Raw genomic sequence first — 19,407 nt, forward strand, 5'->3', positions numbered from 1 at the left:
ATTCAATTTTTTTCCTTTTATTTTCCTGTAAATTCAAATGCTAGAAAGGAAAAGAAAACCCAAAAAATCATGTATAAATAAATTGACAAATCAAATGGATAGACTGATAAGTAAATACGTGATTTTTTTTTAACTTACAGTAGGAAAGGCATGTACTACACCTGCTGACAACAGTGGTCAGGACAGTATCTGACAAATGGTGCTTAATAAATGCTTGCCAACCAATTTTTGTTTTACATTATGTTTTATAATTCATTTCAATCTTATTACATTTTACATTACACAGAAAGAAATTTCAGAACACAAATGCTCCCAAAACCTTGAAAATAAAGATGGTGGAGTTCTCAAATTTGATAAAATGGTGGTACTGAACTACACCTGGCAAGCAACTATCCACAATAAGAATAAGTACAAGTAGTTGTATAAATTGTATTCAGATCCTTCTACACAAGGCTAAGATGATTAATGAAAACATGATAGGAACTCTGTGTCATGCTTTCCTTTGGCAAATATGAAAAGAGAACCTTGACTTCCTTTCTCATTGACACAAATATAAAAACAAAATTAAAAACTATAATGTTGTGCATAGCAGCATATGGAATCCTGCATTTCTAAAAATGGCTGTAATGACTTTAGCTCATACCTCATCTTAGATCATTAACATAAAGAGAACTTCCAAGATGCATTTCCAGTCTCATGTACTCAGTGTTTTCAAACATGTTGATAAAGCCTGTATTTGTGCTTATAAATTACATTAAAGTACGCAAATAGATTCAGATAATTAAATTTCTTAATTTCCTGACATAATTTCTAGTCCTCCTGTATAAATGAGTACCTTATGAAACTAAGGGCTATGACTGAAAACATTAGATCGGTGTAGTCTAATGAGTAAGAATACTAAGTATTTATATTTTCTTTTTGCTACCTTCATCTATACTTGGACATGACCTTAGAAAGGAATAGGCAGAAAAATAAGGGGAAGGAGGGAGAGATAGAAAAAGGGAAGAGAAGGGGAGAGTAGAGGGACAGAAATCAAGAGACAGACAACTTCTAGATTAGAAATTTCTAAATAGCAGAAATTGTTTCTTCTATTTCTCTAGTAATCTCTCTTAACCTTCAAACCTAGAATTCTCAATAAATATTGTTGACTTACTAAACTGTTGTTGAGAAGATATGAGTTTGGGACTCTACTAGCTATATTAGATGACTTATTTTAACTTTTCTGTGTACTGGCTTCAGAAGAACCAAAGTCTTTTAACTTTTAACTTTACAAACTTTTTCTCAAAAGGCAAAAGGACAGAGCTTTCTAGGCAAGTAAATTCCTGTTGAAGCCATTCAACAAAGTATAACAATTTTCAAATCATTACTGTTTAGGATGCTTAGGTACCAGTTTATTACTAAATGGTACTTCTGTAATTCATAAACTCTATGTGGACTAAATGATTAATATATTTTGATAGTCAGTACTTCCTAATGGGATCTTGTCCAAAGGCCTTAATGTGAACAAATTTCTTAATTCTAACCAAAAATAAATCAGCATAAGTCAACTTTCCTAATTTATAAAACAAAGGCTTTGGACTGAATCGGACCCTTCCAGGGCTGACATTCTATAATTTTAACTATCTGTTTATTGAGCCAAAGCAAAAAATTCTTAAATAATATTAAGACAATAGGATCTAGTAATTCCATAATTTATTTAGGTTCTAATAATTTAGCATAATCCACATTTAGTGTGATTATATTTAAAAGTTGGATAGTGAAATCAAACACTTTAATTGCCACATCTGAGTTCTAAACTAAATATTATATGTAGAACATACATCATTAGCAAAGCATATTTCTAGAGGTTTTTCTCCTTTGGAACATAAAATTTTTTAAAAAGACAAAATTCCAGAGGTCAGAATGCTAAAGCAATTACATTTTAAAATCATGCATTAAATATTTGTCCCACATAAACACAAGCATAAGTGATATATGCCACTGGGATTAACAATAGTTTCCCAATGTCTTTGCCCTAAAAATGTGAGATAAATAGGAAGTAGTAATAAATCCTAAACTATTGTGACATTGAGGATAATACTACAATATAGTACCTTATTAGTGCCATCAACTAACAAGCACAAATATCAGTTTGTGAAAATTCTTCAGATAGGAATAATTGCCAAATAAAGCTTTCTGCCACAGTAACATAAGAAATACTTCATTAAAGTAACTAAAACCTTCTGGTATCCTCCTGCTCATCCCCTGTAGAATTCTTGTGTTTCATTTTTTTTTCCTGTAGAATTCTTGTGTTTTATATTTTTTTTTTAAAAAAGCTTTAATCTTTCATTGCATAGAATAGATGGCAGCTGGTATCAAACCTGCTATTATTAACAGTGATAAAAAAATTATCTGCATCATTTCAATTGTTTTCAAGCATTTCTAATTTTAAAATGGGTATCTTACACTGTTAGTCCATGAAAGGAAATAAGGAGAAGCCATCATATTCTTATGCATTTCTTATTGTCAATATCTAGAAAATAAATTTTATCTCCTCTGACCTTGATATCTAAGGATTATCCAATAGCCATTCTGAAGCATAGTGTTATTACTAATGAGCATAGTTTAATGTGCCAGCCAACATTTCTAAGTAAAGAATTTTATAAAAATATATTTTATTTGCATGATGGATATGGAGAAAACTCTACTCTTGGTTTTCCTTAGAGTGACTCAAAAGTAGATTTTGGTGATTGTACGTTCCCTATTGTGATCAGCATATGTTTTTAAAACTGTGCCCCATCTGGTACTTTAATAGTATAAGAAAAGATATATTCTTAGTAGTGTGGGAGTGGGTCTGATATTTCATAGCAATTCTCCCTAGACCCTGCTTAAAAAAGGATAACAGAACAAAGGTCATGTGAAATCTGATCCAACTAAAGCCCTGGTAAAATAATAATTTCTTAAATATAAACTTATCAATTTGTTGTACAAAAGAAAAAGCAATTGCAAAAATTAAATGCTTATCAAAAACAAAGTAAAATAGCTTTTTTGGGGGGTGGGAGGAGGAATACTACCAGATAAAATAAAATGACCACAGGAAAAGCAAAACACTACTTTCAGTAAACTATGTAATTATAAACTATGTAATAATATGTAATTATTTCTTATATGATATTTGTTTTTAATTTCTTTTTATAAAATGCTGTTTTCCTATAATTTTTAAACTTTCAATCAACTGTGGGAGAGAAAGAACAAGTAACTATAGAGAGAGAATAAGGAATTATTGCTAACTAGAGGATTTTTTTCCCCCCATTTGAATCCAAAAAGCATTTCTATGAAAATCTGGTATCAATAAAACTATTGTAAGGTAGCACTATACACACACATAGTGGATAGGCAAGTTTACTGAGTAGTAACACTCACAAAGAGAAATTACCACACCCAATCCCTGACAAAGTTTACATTGATACTGCATCATTAACAAAACACAAAATCGTTGGTGATTCTATTTGAAACTACAATAAATGTAGCAAATTATTCCAAATTGATGACACTTGGTCAATACCAGGTGAAGTCCATCCTCAGAATTCTTGCTTTGCTTTTTGGCTGATGATTCTAGAGTTTTAACCATAACTCATGGTTGCTGATTGATTTATTGATTGTTGATGGTTTCTTGCTGTTATGGGTTTAAGTAAGCTACTTCATCTTACTAAACCAGTTTTCAGGAAGGAAATATACAATAGAAAGAGTGGTTTCAATTAGTATCCAAAACTGGTCTTCAGAAATCACGAACGGAACAAAATGAGTCTTGCCAACCAACAAATCACAGAAGAATAAAAACACAAGCAGTGTTAATCTACTTTAAAATTTCAAGAAAATAACATTATACACTTTTTAAAATCTTAGAATAGATTTTATAATTATTAAAGTACTCATTCTTATATGGACAAAATCATAAAAGTAAGAACGGTTGTATCACCAAAAAACAAAATCCAAGCTATTTTTATTTTTAAAATTAGAAACTTTCCCATACAGTTTTAAGAGTCTTATTTAAGACTACCCTGAAACTGAGAATCATTGCTGACTACAATTCAAAGAATACAGGAAAAATAAAAAGAAGATAAATAAAAGGCAAAACATTGATATGCTTCAGAACCTAGAAAGGACCATCACCTCCAGGTAAATATTTTCAAGTAACTAACTTTAAAATTCTATGAAGGGAGATTATCTTTCAATCCAAATAAGTGGTTAAAAGATTGACAAATATCATAAAGTACAGACTAGATGGGTGATCTTGTAACCGAATCTCCAAGCCTCCCAAACTTTTATAGCAACCTCTCTCGGAATTCTCATTTTTGATTTTTGCTATTTCAAGGAAAATTAACTCCATGTTTAAAACTTCAATGCTAATGTTCACAAGTATTTAGTGGGACTAAATAACAAAGTTCTACTTTAAAGGATATTTGCTGAAACATATCTACATACAGCATATTCTGTAACTTGTCTCATAAGTCTGGACATGGAGACAAGATTTGAGTTCAAATCCTTAGATGTCTATTTACTAGCTGTGTTACCCTTGTCAAATCACTTAATTGTATCTATTTCAGTTTCTTCTTCTATAAAACGGAAACAATAATGGTACCTACATCACAGGATTATGGTAAGAATCAAATGAGATAATCTTTGTAAAGTGTTTTGCAAACTTTACAGCACTATCTAAATGACAGTTCTTATTAATTTCAACATGGGGCAAAATGGTGAGCTGAGAATCAAGACAATATTAGGAAAGCATATTATCAACATAAACCACATAACATTAATATCATTCAAGAGATTGATGTTAATATTAAGTAGCTAAACATGAGATTCTTACCTTTCCAATATTAACAGAATAATCAACAAATATTTATTAAGTACCTACTGTGTTCCAGGAACTGGGAATACAAATAACAGTCCTAGCCTTCAATAAGCTTTTGTTCTATTTGAGGGAAACTATGCAAATATACAAAAAAGTAAATTCAGGGCACTAAAACTTAGAGGACATCTGGAAAAGCTTCCAATAGGAGATAGCACATGAGCTCAGTTTTGAAGGAAGCTAAGAAAATGAGGAAGAAATACATTCCAGGAATGGAAAATGAAAGCTCAAGAGAAGGCACAGAAATGAGAAACATATAAAGAACAAAAAGCAAGTCAGGCTGGGTGAAATGGAGAGTGCCTGAAGCTATATTTGAAGGGCTGAAAAAAGCCAGAGAAGTTTGCATTTCATTGCTGTGTACTAAAGGGAACCAATGGACTTTTCTGGGCAAGAGAATGACATAATCAGATTACTTTAGGAGCACTACTTTGGTAGTTACACGGGCAATGGGTTAGAGAAGAGAGGGGAAAAAAACTGAGGCACATAGACAAATTAGAAAGCTATTTTCAATAATCCAAGAGATTATGAGGTCTTGAATAAGGATGGCGGCTGTGAGTGGAGAAGAGGATGAATAAGAAACATATAATAGAAGTAGAACTAAGAAGTTTTAGCAACTGACTGAATACAGAGGCAGATGTACAAGAACTACTTAGGATATCACTTTGAGATTGGGAATCTGAATGATTAGAAAAGTGGGAATACCCTCAATAAAAATAAGGAAGCTTGAAAGAGGGGAGTTTTGTGGTGGAGAAATGATGAGATTTGTTTCAGACATAATGAATTTGAGATGTCTACTAGATATCGAGTTAGAAATGCTTGATAAGCAGCTGGTAATGATGGACTGGATCTCAGGGGAGAGACTGGGTCTGGAAGTCACCTGCCTAGAGATGGTAATTGAATGACCCTGTTCAATGTTAGGCAATAAATGCTACAGCCAGTAACAGTATACTTGCTTAGTTTTTATTTTAAGAATTCCTAATCCTTTCTAGAGAAGACTATAATTTTTATGAAAATTTCAAGTTTAAGAAAGATAAAGGCTATTTTTAAGTCAGAAAAGTGAATTCCACCCCATGTTCTAAGGGCATAAGTGGAGATATACCATACTCCAAGTACTCCTTAGAATTAAAATCTTTAGAAATTCTGGATAAGTGACATTCTTTCAAGGTAAAACTGCCTTACTCCAATTTTTTTGTTTCAGTCTTTGATTATAGTGAAGAATTTTGTTATCTTTAAATGGATATAAAAATGGAAGGGGGAAAAAACACAGGAAAATTGTAATTATTAAATGCTGATTATATATGAGGACTCCTGTTTATTTCCAAAGCCAATTTACTAAAAACTATCGAATGAACAAACATGTGAATACAGTTTATAAAACACGGCTATCACTGCTGTCACTTAACATTTAATTATATTTTTTATCTTTATCTTAATAATTTTGTTATCTTCATTGCTATGTTCTTCTCCATAGCAAATGTAATTTAAATTAAATGAAATCCTAAAGAAGTAAAAAAAGGAAGAATATCAGAAAGAAATAATGCCTGAATATAAAAATCTAAGAGAAAGAGAATTAAAAACAATACATAAGTAAAGTGCAATATTCTAACTTATGTAGTGAAAAAGAAAAGAAAAATATGAAGAAAAACTATAACAGAAGATAGAAAATTGGAAAATAATAGAGAAAGACATATACATTATTAGGAAAAGAGAGGAAAAATCAGGGAATGGAAGAAAAAAGTTATTTATATATATATATATATATATATATATATATATATATATATATATATGTATATGTATTACCCATATGTGCATGCATATATAGACAATATATCTACAGATGGATCTACCTAATTTATCTAGAAATGGGTTAATTGGGAAAATGAAAAGGACAATATAAGAAAACAAAAATAAACTAACTTTTCAATTCTTGCCTAACAGTTGTATCTCACTTAGGAAACTCCATTTTACGATTTTAGTCCTCTAAGCTTTGCATAGCAACTTCAAAACTAAATTTTTCCTTTTGCATTTCATGTTGAGAACTTGCTAAGTACAAATATCATGATAAGAGTAATCCATGTCTGCCATTTATCATCTTTGAGTTTATTTTTAATTTTAAGTTTATGTTCTTTTTAATATAATTCTTTGCCTAATATCTATATTTATATTATTCTTCCATTTATGTATTCTTAAAAAAAAACCACAAATATATCCACATACAAAGGATAGTTGTCCCTTGGATTTTCCCCCCATTTATATATAACAGTTGTTAATTCGCCGTGACACACAAATTAGTAATAGTAGAACTCTCCTGTGGGAGAGAAAATGTGACTCTCTCAATAAAGAAAAATCACAAGGTAATGGATTTGATCTTACTCAGTCTTCAATGGAAGCTGAAGATAATGGCCAAGCACTTGGGAGGTGAAATAAAATAAGAAAGGAAAGTAATTAAACAAATGGATGTAGGAACCAGATATAAAATAGTATCTTTCAAAAACAAACATAATTAATTTCTTACTTTATGTGGAATGAACAAAAGCGTAATGCCATATTTTTAAATGCTAGAAAGATTATTTTTGCTTTTAAAAGAATAAGTTGACTTTACTTGTAACAAAGAGTATCTATTTAGAGGTTATTTATGGAACAAAACATGAAGTTTAATGTAACTAGATATCATAATAGGTTCAAAACCTAAGTCAAAATGCAACACAATACTTTGATGTGATACAAATAACTTTATATACTATGCAAGACTATATTTCAGAAGAGATCTTCAAATAAGAATATACTGGACTGCTGACTAGAATTGGAGGACATGGATTCAAATCCCATTTCTAATAGCATATTTCCCCCCAAGTCATTTAAACACTTTTCCCCTTATTTCCTACATCTGTTAAGTGAGGAGGTTGAACTAGATGGCTTCTGGGGTCCTTTCCAGTCCTAGAACTAGTAGTGTATAAACTATCTGGAACATTAGGAAATCCTTTGATGTTTTCACAAAAATTAATAACAACAAAAATTCCTTCACTTTTACCTTGCCCTGGAAAGGTATAACTTAGCTACATATAGCCTCTGTCCCATTCTTCAGTGGACAAAATGCTGAGACAAAATGGTATACAAATACTTGGGTTTACTCATGAAGAACGGCTCAATGCAACATATTTTATTACAACTATTATCATCTATTGTATGTGTCTAACCCTCAAAGGTGCTTCACTCCCTTACCTCCAGAAGGAAGCTCTCTGTCATTCTTCCTTTCTCATAAAGCTTTGAGAGTTATGTTTAAGAATATCAGCCATATTTCATTCAGAAAGAGATTTTTTTTTACCTATAAAGTACATCATAAGCTGTAAAGGATGAGGGGGAAAAACAAGAAATAAACAAAAACTCATAAAATCCTTCATATACATTAGAATGAAAAAAAAATCTCAACTCGGGTCACTCTCACCCTTACAAGTTTCCAAAGAGACAATTAAAAAAAAAAAAAAGGGTTCCGGATTTTCTTAATTCTATTTCAGAACAAATGTAGATCTGGTATTCCAAAAAACAAAAGCAAAAACAAAAACAAAAAAAAAAACCAACACTCCCCCTCCCAAAAAAAAAACTTTTTCCGTTACAACATTATTTTATGAATTTGGGGAAATTTTATCTTATGGAAAATATTTTGGACACATTTTTGGGGGGAGAAATGGAGTTCAGACAAGTATTTTCATATCATATAGAAAAACACAAAGCCATCACTTATCTGTTATAAAATCTATTTACTTCATAGCTTTTATTTTGAACACTCATCTATCACATTAAAAAATCTAAACAAAAAGTTTTTTTTAATAGAAACAACTATCTTGGTATACAAAAAGTAGAGACGCAAAATTAAATCTGGAAACATGTATATAAAGGTTTCTTTGTGTCTGCAGTTTTTTCTTCTCTTACTAGCTAAGGAAAAAAACTTGTCTGAATCATCGAAGACTAACCTAACTCCCTTATGCCTGAAAAAACAAAGGCATTACTTTTCACACCTTGTATTGTGGCTACAAAATACTGGAATTTTAAGTCAGCAATTCCAATGTAATTGAAAATTGCCAGGTTGACGCTTAAGTACCTTGGAATTTTCGGAATTACATCCAGAACAATGTGCTTTGTGGACATTCAAGAACGCACAATGCCCATACTAAGGCAAGACATCATAGAAGTTGGCAGCCATGTTATCAGCAAGAATTTGGCTACAGAATCAGCAATGATTCATCATACATTCTAAAAGGAGCAAAACAACATGCAGTACTATTTTAATCCCTTGATTCTATCAGGAATCAAAACCAGGAAAAATAAGAAAATGTAAAATATATTGTATATGAATTTCCAATGTGTGAGTAACATTTTCAACTTTAAGTTACCATGCAAGTTTTAAGATTTTGAGTATTTCTTGAAAAGAAAAAACGTCAAAACCCAATAAATCACTTACCTTCTATTATGTATAATTTAAGACATGAAGAATTATCTTAAAAGTTATTGGATGTTTCCCCCAAAATAGGGAATCTAATTGTCTGCATAGTGTTCTAATTTCTGCTTTAAGACAGCCAACTTTTTCTTACTGTAGAATAAGAAAAATTCCCTCTAGTGCTCCCAAAGTTTACAAAAGTATTTAACTTTTTCCTAAATTCAGCCCTAGAAGGATTCTTGAAAACACACATCAGAAGTGTGTGCTTTAACAGTGTCAACAATGCCTTCACAGTGTCAACAATACTTTCACAGTTCTCATACCCACACTCTAGGTGTAATCTAGATATACTACTTCTTGAGTTTATTCTTAAGAATCTTCTTCAAAATGTATTTCAACATTTTAAGATCCAACAATTATGTGTAAAATGATTGCAGAAAACAAGTTATGTGCTATTATTTCATAGCCTCATTAAGACTGCTACATTCCTCCCAGTCCCCTCCCCCCAACACATTTAGAGCACTCTATTAAAAACAGGAAATTAATGATTATCAGGACTCACAGTCACTAAGTCCCAGAAAAGTAGCCTCACAAATTAAAAGTACTCTGCATTTTAAGTTTAGTTAAGTCAAGTGTTTCTTCCCTGCAGTGCCCATCATCGGGGAAAATTGAAGCCAGATCTGATTATGGTTTATTCTGAGGCAGTTGTGATACAAGACCCCTACCTTTTCAAAAACTTCTTCATTCTCCCTCCTTCTTCGTTTCCTGGCTCTCAGATTAACTCGGATCCATTTTGTGACCTGAAGTTCAAAAACCATAATGCTTTAAAAGAAAAAGAAAAAGAAAAAAAAAAAAAAAAAAGGAACGCGGGGCCTGAGGGCCACCGCTCAGCATGAGTAAGAAAGTATAAACAGACTTTGAGCCCCATTTTTCCATTGCTTCACCAGCGAAGGACACTCATAGTCCCAGCCTGGAGAGGCACGCTCTTAGAATAGATACTTGATCAGTGTCTCTTTTCTCTCCTATCTTTTCCCAGTATAGAAATCATCTTTCCCACCCCCAAAGAATGGAAACTTTAAGTTCAGCATTAAGTTATAAACTCCAGAGAAGCTTCAGGATACTTGGTCAAAGTGCGGGGAGAACGAGGGAGATAAAGGAGACCCGGGGCTCTTTGACTTCTGATCCAAGGCTCAGATTTATTAATGTGCTCGCTAGCTCTTGAGCAATTAAGTCCCCCTCCCCCAAGAAAAGGCAGCATCTTAATCACTGCTGATCTTTATTACGCTAACCCTGGAACATAGAAGCAGACCTGGGGCAGGGGAAGGGGGGGGGGGGAGAGAGGGGGTATCCATCTCTGAGTGCCACCCCCGCCGTACTAGAAATGCGGGATGGGATTCGAGAAAACGCAGGGGAAGAGGGCGAGAGGATGCCCGTGGGAAGCCGACTTGACGCCGCTCACGAAGGCAGTTTTTCCTCTCACCTCATCATTTACTTGCTGAACAAGCCGACTCTCCGCCCAAGTCTGAGTTTCTCCTTGCAATGGCTAACGGGAAGAAGAAAAAAAAAAAAAAAGTAAAACAAAGTGCAAGTTTATTTGAGGTGGTAATAGCTACGCGGAGCGGGGGCGGGAGTATCCCCAGGTCTGACACTCCTAAGCCCCTCACCCCTTTTCCCAAAGCCCCACCATCTGCCTGCTTCTCGGGCTCTCTCTCCTTCCACCGGGTATACCCTCCCCCAACCTATGTAAGGAAGCTACAGCCCCCGGGGCTCGGGGCTCGTTGGCGTCTCCCCAGCTTCTCCTGTGGCGCTCCGAAGCCCCCCCGGGCACCGCGCGCGCCTGGCCCCTTACCTCGCGGCTGCCCCGGTGCAGCCCATACCCCGCGCGCAGCCCATGGCGCACGCGGTTCGGGTTGTAGTAGGTTGGATATTTTCTTTCTTTCTTTTTCTTTTTTTTGGGGGTGGTGGGGGTGGTGGATGGAGGCGGGGAGAAGGGCTTGGCATCGGCTCGCCTGGGCTCTTTCCCCTCCCCTTGGGTCCACAGTCTCAGAGGCGGGGACGGAGCGGCGCCGACCGTACCCCCTCTCGGCCGGCGCTGAGCTGCAGCGGGGGCTCCTTCGGAAATGAAACACCTAAAGGGGCTGGGGCGGGGGCGAGGACGAGGGGGGGCCCGGTGCTCGAAGATGGGGAGGAGGCAAGGGAGGAGCTTGCCTTAAAGGTATAGAGACTGCTTTGGTGGGGTGTCCCCACCCCTGTCTTTTTCTTTATCTCTCCCAGCTCCTCCCACCACCTCCGAGTACAGGTTCTCTCTAGCCCCGGGACCTGACGCTTTCTCTGGGTCTCTAGCCTTTTCATATAGTCTCCCTACTTCACCTCACCTCACCCCTAAACTACTAGGCCTAAAATACTTTAATGTTTGTCCCACAGACCGGGTTTCACAGACCAGCCCCCAAACCACCCTCAAACACCTCGAAATCCGTCTATCCTTAGATCAAAAACTAGTTTACGGAGTTTTCTCCAGGAACTAGAATATGTTGAATATTTAAGACTTTTTTTCTATAGCCCCTTGACCCCTAAGGAATCCAGACTAATGGCAGGTGAGTTCCCAGGGGCAACGATAAAGTGCTTTTTAAAGGCCGAGAAGCCAGTTTGCCTTCTGCTTACCACCTGGGTCGCTTACATTACTTATTGCAACTCAGAAATCGTCCTTAATGAACTCCAGACATTTGTTAAATGCAGGTTGAACAGGATGGGCCCTGTTTGATTTGAGCAGTAAAGTGACCCAGCTTTTAAACTGGTGCTGCAAATTTGGATACAGTCTACATTATAAAACAACATAAACGAGGACCCCCAAGGTTACTGTAGCTGGTAAAAGGAATAGTCAAAGTATATTTTTTCATATTTAAAAAAAGAAGTTGGCACTGGGTATATAAAAGTTTTCCTTATGCTAGTTGTTTTCCTTACCATGAAATAGTTTTGCTTCATTTCTTCCATGAGTTTTGTTGTATTAGTGCTAGAGTTCTGTATATATGAAATATAATGGTGTCATCCATAGAAGTTACATGTATTTAACTAAGGGGGATGAGGGTGCAAGGAAGAGGTAAGTCAAATTTTCTCCTTCTAATCTTGACAGTATCCCTTTAACTTTATCACATTTCTCCAAAGAAAATCTTTTAACCCTCCCCTCCTTTTTTTTATTACTACAACATCTTTCTTTCGAGATCAAAAGCCTTAGATCAAAGCCAAGATCAAACTCCCTGCTTTAAATAGAAGCAACATTGCCATGAAGTAGTTTACACAAAGAACTTCTTAATGGAGACATCACAGTAGAAAATCTTATTTCATCCCTTTAGTTCATATTCACAACAGGACTACTTAAAAGTACATTCATGATGCATTTCTATCATGAAAATATACAACAGGCCTGCCCAGAGGGGTAGTGTTTTACTTAGAGCTTCTGTTTTCAAAAAGAAAAAAATCGAAAATGCTTCTAGAATGATATAGTTTCTAACCACTTCACTTAACTTTGATTGTTTAGGAATATTATTCTTTCAATTCGATTGCTAGTAATAGGGGAAAGGAACAAGCATATGTGTGTGTGTATGTGTGTGTGTGCATACACACACATATTACATATATATGTCTACTATATGCCAGGCATTGTGCTAAGCATTTTTAAAAAAACATTACCTCATTTCATTTTCACAATGACCCTATAAGGTAAGTGCTTATTACTATCTCCCTTTTAAAATGGAGGAAACCAGGCAAATGTTAAATGACTTGCCCAAAGATATATAGCTACTCTGTGATACTACCTAGAGACTTAGATTTGAACTCAGTTGTCCCGATTCTAAGCCTGGCTTAGCCCAGGACACTAATAGTTTAAAAAGATATAAACTTTATTAATGTTAACTGGGCCATAGAGTTAGAGCTGGAAGTAAGCTTAGGAAAGTGAAAGTCAGAAAAATTGTTCAGTGTCCCATAGGCTACTTGCTTTAGAGGAGTACCCTGGTCTTCCGACCACAAATCTAGTACTCTTTAGATCAACATTGATTAAGTGTTTTAGTATGGTCCAGTCATGTAATTTGGAAATACTTTAAAAAGGCAAGATTCTGTTCCTGCCTTCAAAAAAATTACCTTCTTGAACTATAGGAATTATTTTGTCCACTAGAAAGAAAGAGTTAATGCAAAAATGTATGCATTCCAAATACATACACTTGGGTCAGAAAAACATTATAAACAATGAGAAACATGTTTGTATAACTGGAAAACTACTTAATTTTAAATAGGTAGAAAACTCTTAAGCACTCAGACTTTTTAAGACTACTTATGACAGTTCAGGATCAATAGAAATCTATTGTTGGCAGACTTTTCCTTCTACCCACTACAAGTTTATTCTCTGACTTCAGCTAACATAGGAATTCCAATGTTGAATGATTCAATATAGATACACTAAGATTCTTCCATACAAACACACCCATTTTCCATTTTAAAAGGTTCCATTCTTTTAGCCCATCAACATTTTTTAAACAGAAAGAATAAAAGAAAAAATTGCATAACAGGAGCCAAAGAAATTTCTGCAAATTAATCTTACAATTGGTTCTAAAAATAATTGGAGGAAGGGTTTTCCTTCCTTGTCAGGTATTTTGCCAAATCTAGTTTCAGTCTCAAAATATAATACTCAAATTCATATGGACAAGGCTAGTTGCAGTATTAAAGAGTAACAGTGAAATTGTTAAAGGCTTTGAAAACTAGAATTTGGGATCTGGACTTTTTTATCTTATCTTCTATTATTACTTTGCTCACCCTCTCTCAATGACATCCAAAATGTTTTGTTTGTACATCCTCAAAATAGAAAACATATGCAAAAGTGGAAAATTCAGGATGAACTAAAGATAAAATAAACAATCATTTAAAATTATTAGTAGTATGAAAACATTTTGTCCTCACTCAAATATTAATAATTAATAAGAATTATTATTAATAAATAACAATGATGATGGATATTGTTCATATTTAAGTGAAATAGATAATTGAAAATACTTTATTATTTTTGAAAAATAAAATTAAAATATCTCGAGGAACAGAAAAGACAGATGATTGCTAGTAATTAAAATGAGGATAGCAACACCTACCTTAGAGGGCTATCATACCAAAAGAGAAAATATGGATAAATTTTATTTTATTTTTTTATTTTTTAAATTAATTTTAGTTATTTGTTACTTTTAAGTTCCAAGTTGTCTGCCTCCCTCTCCACTAAGCATAGAGAAGACCATTTGATACAGATGCAGAAATATCTATCTATGTAAATCATATTGTGTATACTTCTATTTATCAGTTCTTTTTTTCTGGAGGTGGATAAGTGCTTTCCTTCATAGATCCTTTGATTCATAGGTCCAGTTGATTTGAATATTAAGAATATTCAAAATAGTTTAGTCATTCAGTTATTCTTCAAACAATATTGCTGTTACTATATCCAACTATATTTCTGTTCATTTCACTCTTCATTATTTCATTCAAGTCTTTCCAAGTTTTTTTCTAAAACCAGCCTGCTCATCATATCTTTCAGCAGAGTAGTATTCCATCGTAATCATACACTGCAACTTGTTTAACCATTCCAGGAATATTTGGACATTTCCTTAATTTTGGTTCTTTAACACCACAAAGAGCTGCTATGAATATTTTAGAAGCATATAAGTTCCTTTCTTTTTTCCTTAATCATCTTAGGAAATAGACCTAACTGGTATTGCTGGCTCAAAGGGTATATACATAGTTTATAATGCTTTAGGCATAATTTCATATTGCTCTCTAAAATGGTTGGATCAATTTACAGTTCCACCAACAATGAATTTGTGTTGCAATTTTTCCACATCACATCCAACATTTATCATTTTCCCCTTTTATTATTTAGTCAATCTGATAGATGAGATGATATCTCAAGGTTTTTTAAATTTGCATTTCTCTAATAAATAATGATTTAGAGCATTTCTTATATCATTATATATAACTTTGATTTCTTCCTCCAAAAGCTGCTTGTTCATATGACATGACCTTTTATCAATTGGAGAATGGCTCATTCTTATAAATTTGACAAAAAAATTTTATATGTGAGATATAAAGTCTTTATCTGAGGAACTATCTATATATAAAAAAAAATTCCCCCAATTTTCTGCTTTCCTTCTAATCTTGGATACATTGATTTTATTTGCACAAAACTAATTTAAGGTAACCAAAATAAATTTTAGTGATTATAGTTAGAGAAATTTTTGATTGAAAGATACATAATGCAGTTTTTTGAGCTATGTAATAATTTTTATTGAAACACATACAATACAATTAAAATATGGGTTATATTAAATATATGGGTTATAAATCAATGAACATAGTAGCTTCTTCAGAGTCACGTTTCTCTATGTAGACATTCACCATGCAGAATATGAAAACAAGCAAAAGTGAAATGTCTCTGATTCCAGCTCAGCAGGTTTTCAAAAGAAGAAATAAATTCCTCCTTCTTTATGGATAGTATCATACCTAAATTTCTTACTCATGTTTGGATCATTTAGGCCACGTTTTTTGTATGAATGGGAGGAACGGCAATAAGGCATGTTAGAACCTAAGAGTTTAGGTAAGAATATATGGTACAATAAGGCTAAAAGATTTTAAGTGCCAAATGGAGGGTTTTAGATTTGATCCTGGAGCCAGTACAAAACCACTGGAGTTTACTTTTCACAAGAGAGTGATAAGGTCAGAACTGCACTTTGACAAATTAATGGGAGGATGGGATGCAACCCATTTTCCTATTCTCCAACTGTTTTATCACACAACCATTTACAGTCATACCACAGAGCCTTGGGGAACAGAGGCCCCCACTATGGAGGCCATGCTCTTTTTACCAAACTTGAATAACTGATTGTGTCTTAAAATGAAAGAAACAAAGGAAATATGTTATAGTCACTACTATGATGTAAAATGTGGGAGTTGGATTAGGTGATCTCTAATCCTTTGATCCCATTCTAACATTTTTGTGTGATGAATGTTAAATAAGAGATGTAGTTCTGAGATGGAAACATTGTAGACTCAGCTCTAAGAATTTCTTTGTGTAATTGATGGAAAACTTTAACTTCTGTGGTGCTAATTTTTTTTTACTAAGTATTATGAGAGACCTAACAGTATTTAGAAGGCTCCAGAAGTATAGAGCTTAAGAAGTATAATTTGCATCTATCCAAATACACAAACAGATGGATAGACAGTCATTAAGTATTTATTAAGAGCACTCAGCTAAAGGCTGGGAATACAAAGAGGATCAAAAAACAGTTCTTGCTCTCGAGAAGCTCACAATCTAATGGGGGAAACAATATGTAAATAACTATGTAAGTACAAATAAGCTGTATGCAGAATAAATTGGGACTGATCAATGAAAAGAAAACACTAGAATTAAGAGGGATTGGAAAGAGCTTCTTGTAGAAGGTGGGATTTTAGCTGGCATTTGAATTAAGGCAGGGAAACCAGGGGGTAGAATGAGAAGAGAAAACATTCTAGGCTTGAGGGACAGTCTATGAAGATGGAGTCTTTTGTACAAGGAATAACAAGACAGTCAGCGTCACAAGATTGAGAAATAGATTGGAGAGAATAAGGTATAAGAAGCCTGGAAAGATGGGGTGAGGGGTTTGGGTTATGAAGAGATTTGAATATCTAACAGAAGGTTTTACATTTGATAGACAGACAGACAGGAAGGAAAGGCAATAGGCTGTAGTGGAATGAAAAGGATTTTGGAAAGACCTGGGTCTAAATTCTGACTAGATCATTTCACCTCTATTTTCTCATCTACACAATGATAAAAATGTCTGCCCTGCCTACCTTGCAGGATTGTATAAGAATAACATTTCATAAATCTTGAGCATTATAGAAATAGAGACTGTTACTTGTGTCTTTTTTGCCAAAGCTCTTGAAGAACTTTGCAATATTATTCCCATAGCTATCTTTGGGAGGTTATTAGAGAGATAGATGAAAACTAGGAACAGAGTAGGATGACTGGATAATGGATTTAGAACTGAAAGACACCTAAAAGAATAACAAGACCTTCATTTTATAGAGGAGGAAACTGAGAACCAGGGAGAGCAAGCAGCTTACCTAGGATCACACAGCAAGTGAGTATCTGAAGTAGGTTATGACTATCCCTGCCCTCCCTGCCAAAGGGGGGGAGGGGAAACAAAACTCAAGAGTTTTAATTTTCCAATCATTAAGCAATTTTTTACAAATAATTTATATAATTTTTAAAATTCATCATGCTGACTAGAAATAAGACATATGAAGTCACCATTGCCTGTACATGGCTTCAAATAACTACCAAGACTACCAAGTAAAATCATATTTAAGACTACAATAATCCATCCTCTATCTCATGAAATTATGTAGTTGGCCACCAAAACAGCAATAACTGTTTTGCTCCATCAGTGAAAGGAATTAATTTTCATCAAACTTATTTCTAAATATTTTTTTCACTCAAAACATGCTGATCAACCCTTTATACCTTTTTTCTTTAAACTGGAGTCATTTTGATCCACTTCCCCTTCCCTTCAAAGGAGTGTAATTAGCAATTTTTAAAATACATATCACACTTCTATTAAGTGAGTGCATTTTTAACTGTCACAAGTGTCTAGAAACTAAATGTCATAATGAGATAGTATTAAAAGTTCAAACATTAGTCTAAGACTAAGCTTAGCACTAGCCAAGCATCTGTTTTGTTCTGTCCATTAAATGCTGAAAAATTATGCCTTGTGTCTAATTTAAATTCTTCCTGTTATCTTTTAGACCCATTTAGTCTATCTAATACTGACTTCTCAGGAGATTGGATGTGGACAAACTAGAGGAGAAAAGAGTAAATTAATTGTAATTATTTATTTTAAGGTGGGGTCACTTAACTGTTTTCAAGTAGATTGAAGTCACTTTAAATATCTAATAATGTTATGTATTTTGTTAACATTACTGTTTTAAAATGCTTTATTCTAAAATAAATAAATAAATAAATGAAAGTAATAAAATAAAATAAAATGCTGTATTCTGATAGAGATATGTTATAAAGAAACTGGGTCCAAGGAATTCTCTTGCTAAAGCAGTCCCTATATCATCAAACCAGTTTGTTAATTTAAAAACAACAACAACAACAACAACAACATCAATAACGACAATTTAAAAAAAAACCCTTTTGGTTGCTAGGAGCAACTGTAAATGCTAAGAGAAGAGCACTGAATTGAAATTTTAAGCAACATTGTAGAATAGCTAGCAGCCAAAGATTGCAGCTGAGAGAAGGGAGGTGGGAGGAGAGATGTTCCCTCTTTTAAAATAGAGCATAAAATTATTCTTTTCTGATTGGAAAAAAATCATTCAGGTTTCACTCCATTGGCAAAGGAATGAAGTTATGTGCTTTGGTTTCTTTTTTTCTCCTAAAACATGGATAGGAGCAATTTCATGGACGTCAGAGGAAGTAGCAGAAATTTCTATATGGTAAAGATTCCAGAAGGGCAGGATAAGGTCATTCCTTTAATTAACTTGAACAGCCTAAGCAGGTAAAAAGATCTTCTATGGCCAAGAAAGAGAGAGGCTGACAGCTGTGAGAAGCTCAAAGGATGCTTTTATTCCAAGTTGGCCTGGGGTCCCAGAAGCACTTATCATCCCCAGGAGGGATCTGATTCCAAGATGACAATATTGTACTCATATAGTGCTTTGCAGTATACAAAGCATTTTTTCTCACAATAATGTTGTTAGGTAGGATATGTATATAACAATATTCCCATTTTGGATATTTGGAAACTGAAGCTTAGGGAAGTTAAAATGACTTTGCCAACCATAATATGGCTAATACAGCTTAATGAGCAAACTGGGTTTTGAACTCAGATCCTTTGATTACAAGTTCAGTGCATTTTGCATTGCTAAATATTGTCTCTGATTCAGGTGAGTTTGAAAAGAATCTTCTAATCAGGATTGGAGATAACTAGAGTTGGAATGTTATTAGCAGACCAATTATAATTAATAGTTAAGGACAGGGGAGAAAGGTATCAAATTCCATTCAGTCTACTGC

General features: G+C 34.1%; 1 protein-coding gene across 1 annotated transcript in view; it reads right to left on the reverse strand.

Annotated features, from left to right (window-relative positions):
• Positions 1 to 19,407, reverse strand: part of AOPEP (aminopeptidase O (putative)) — a 448,257-nt gene that overhangs the window by 102,250 nt on the left and 326,600 nt on the right. Inside the window, exons 11-12 of the mRNA XM_051996910.1 lie at positions 10,813 to 10,875; positions 10,058 to 10,132 (exon numbers count right to left, since the gene is read on the reverse strand). Coding sequence (XP_051852870.1) covers positions 10,058 to 10,132; positions 10,813 to 10,875 — 138 coding nt within the window. The remainder of the gene's footprint in view (positions 1 to 10,057; positions 10,133 to 10,812; positions 10,876 to 19,407) is intronic.

This window comes from Antechinus flavipes, chromosome 1, assembly GCF_016432865.1.
Source record: "Antechinus flavipes isolate AdamAnt ecotype Samford, QLD, Australia chromosome 1, AdamAnt_v2, whole genome shotgun sequence".
NCBI classification, from domain to species: domain Eukaryota; kingdom Metazoa; phylum Chordata; class Mammalia; order Dasyuromorphia; family Dasyuridae; genus Antechinus; species Antechinus flavipes.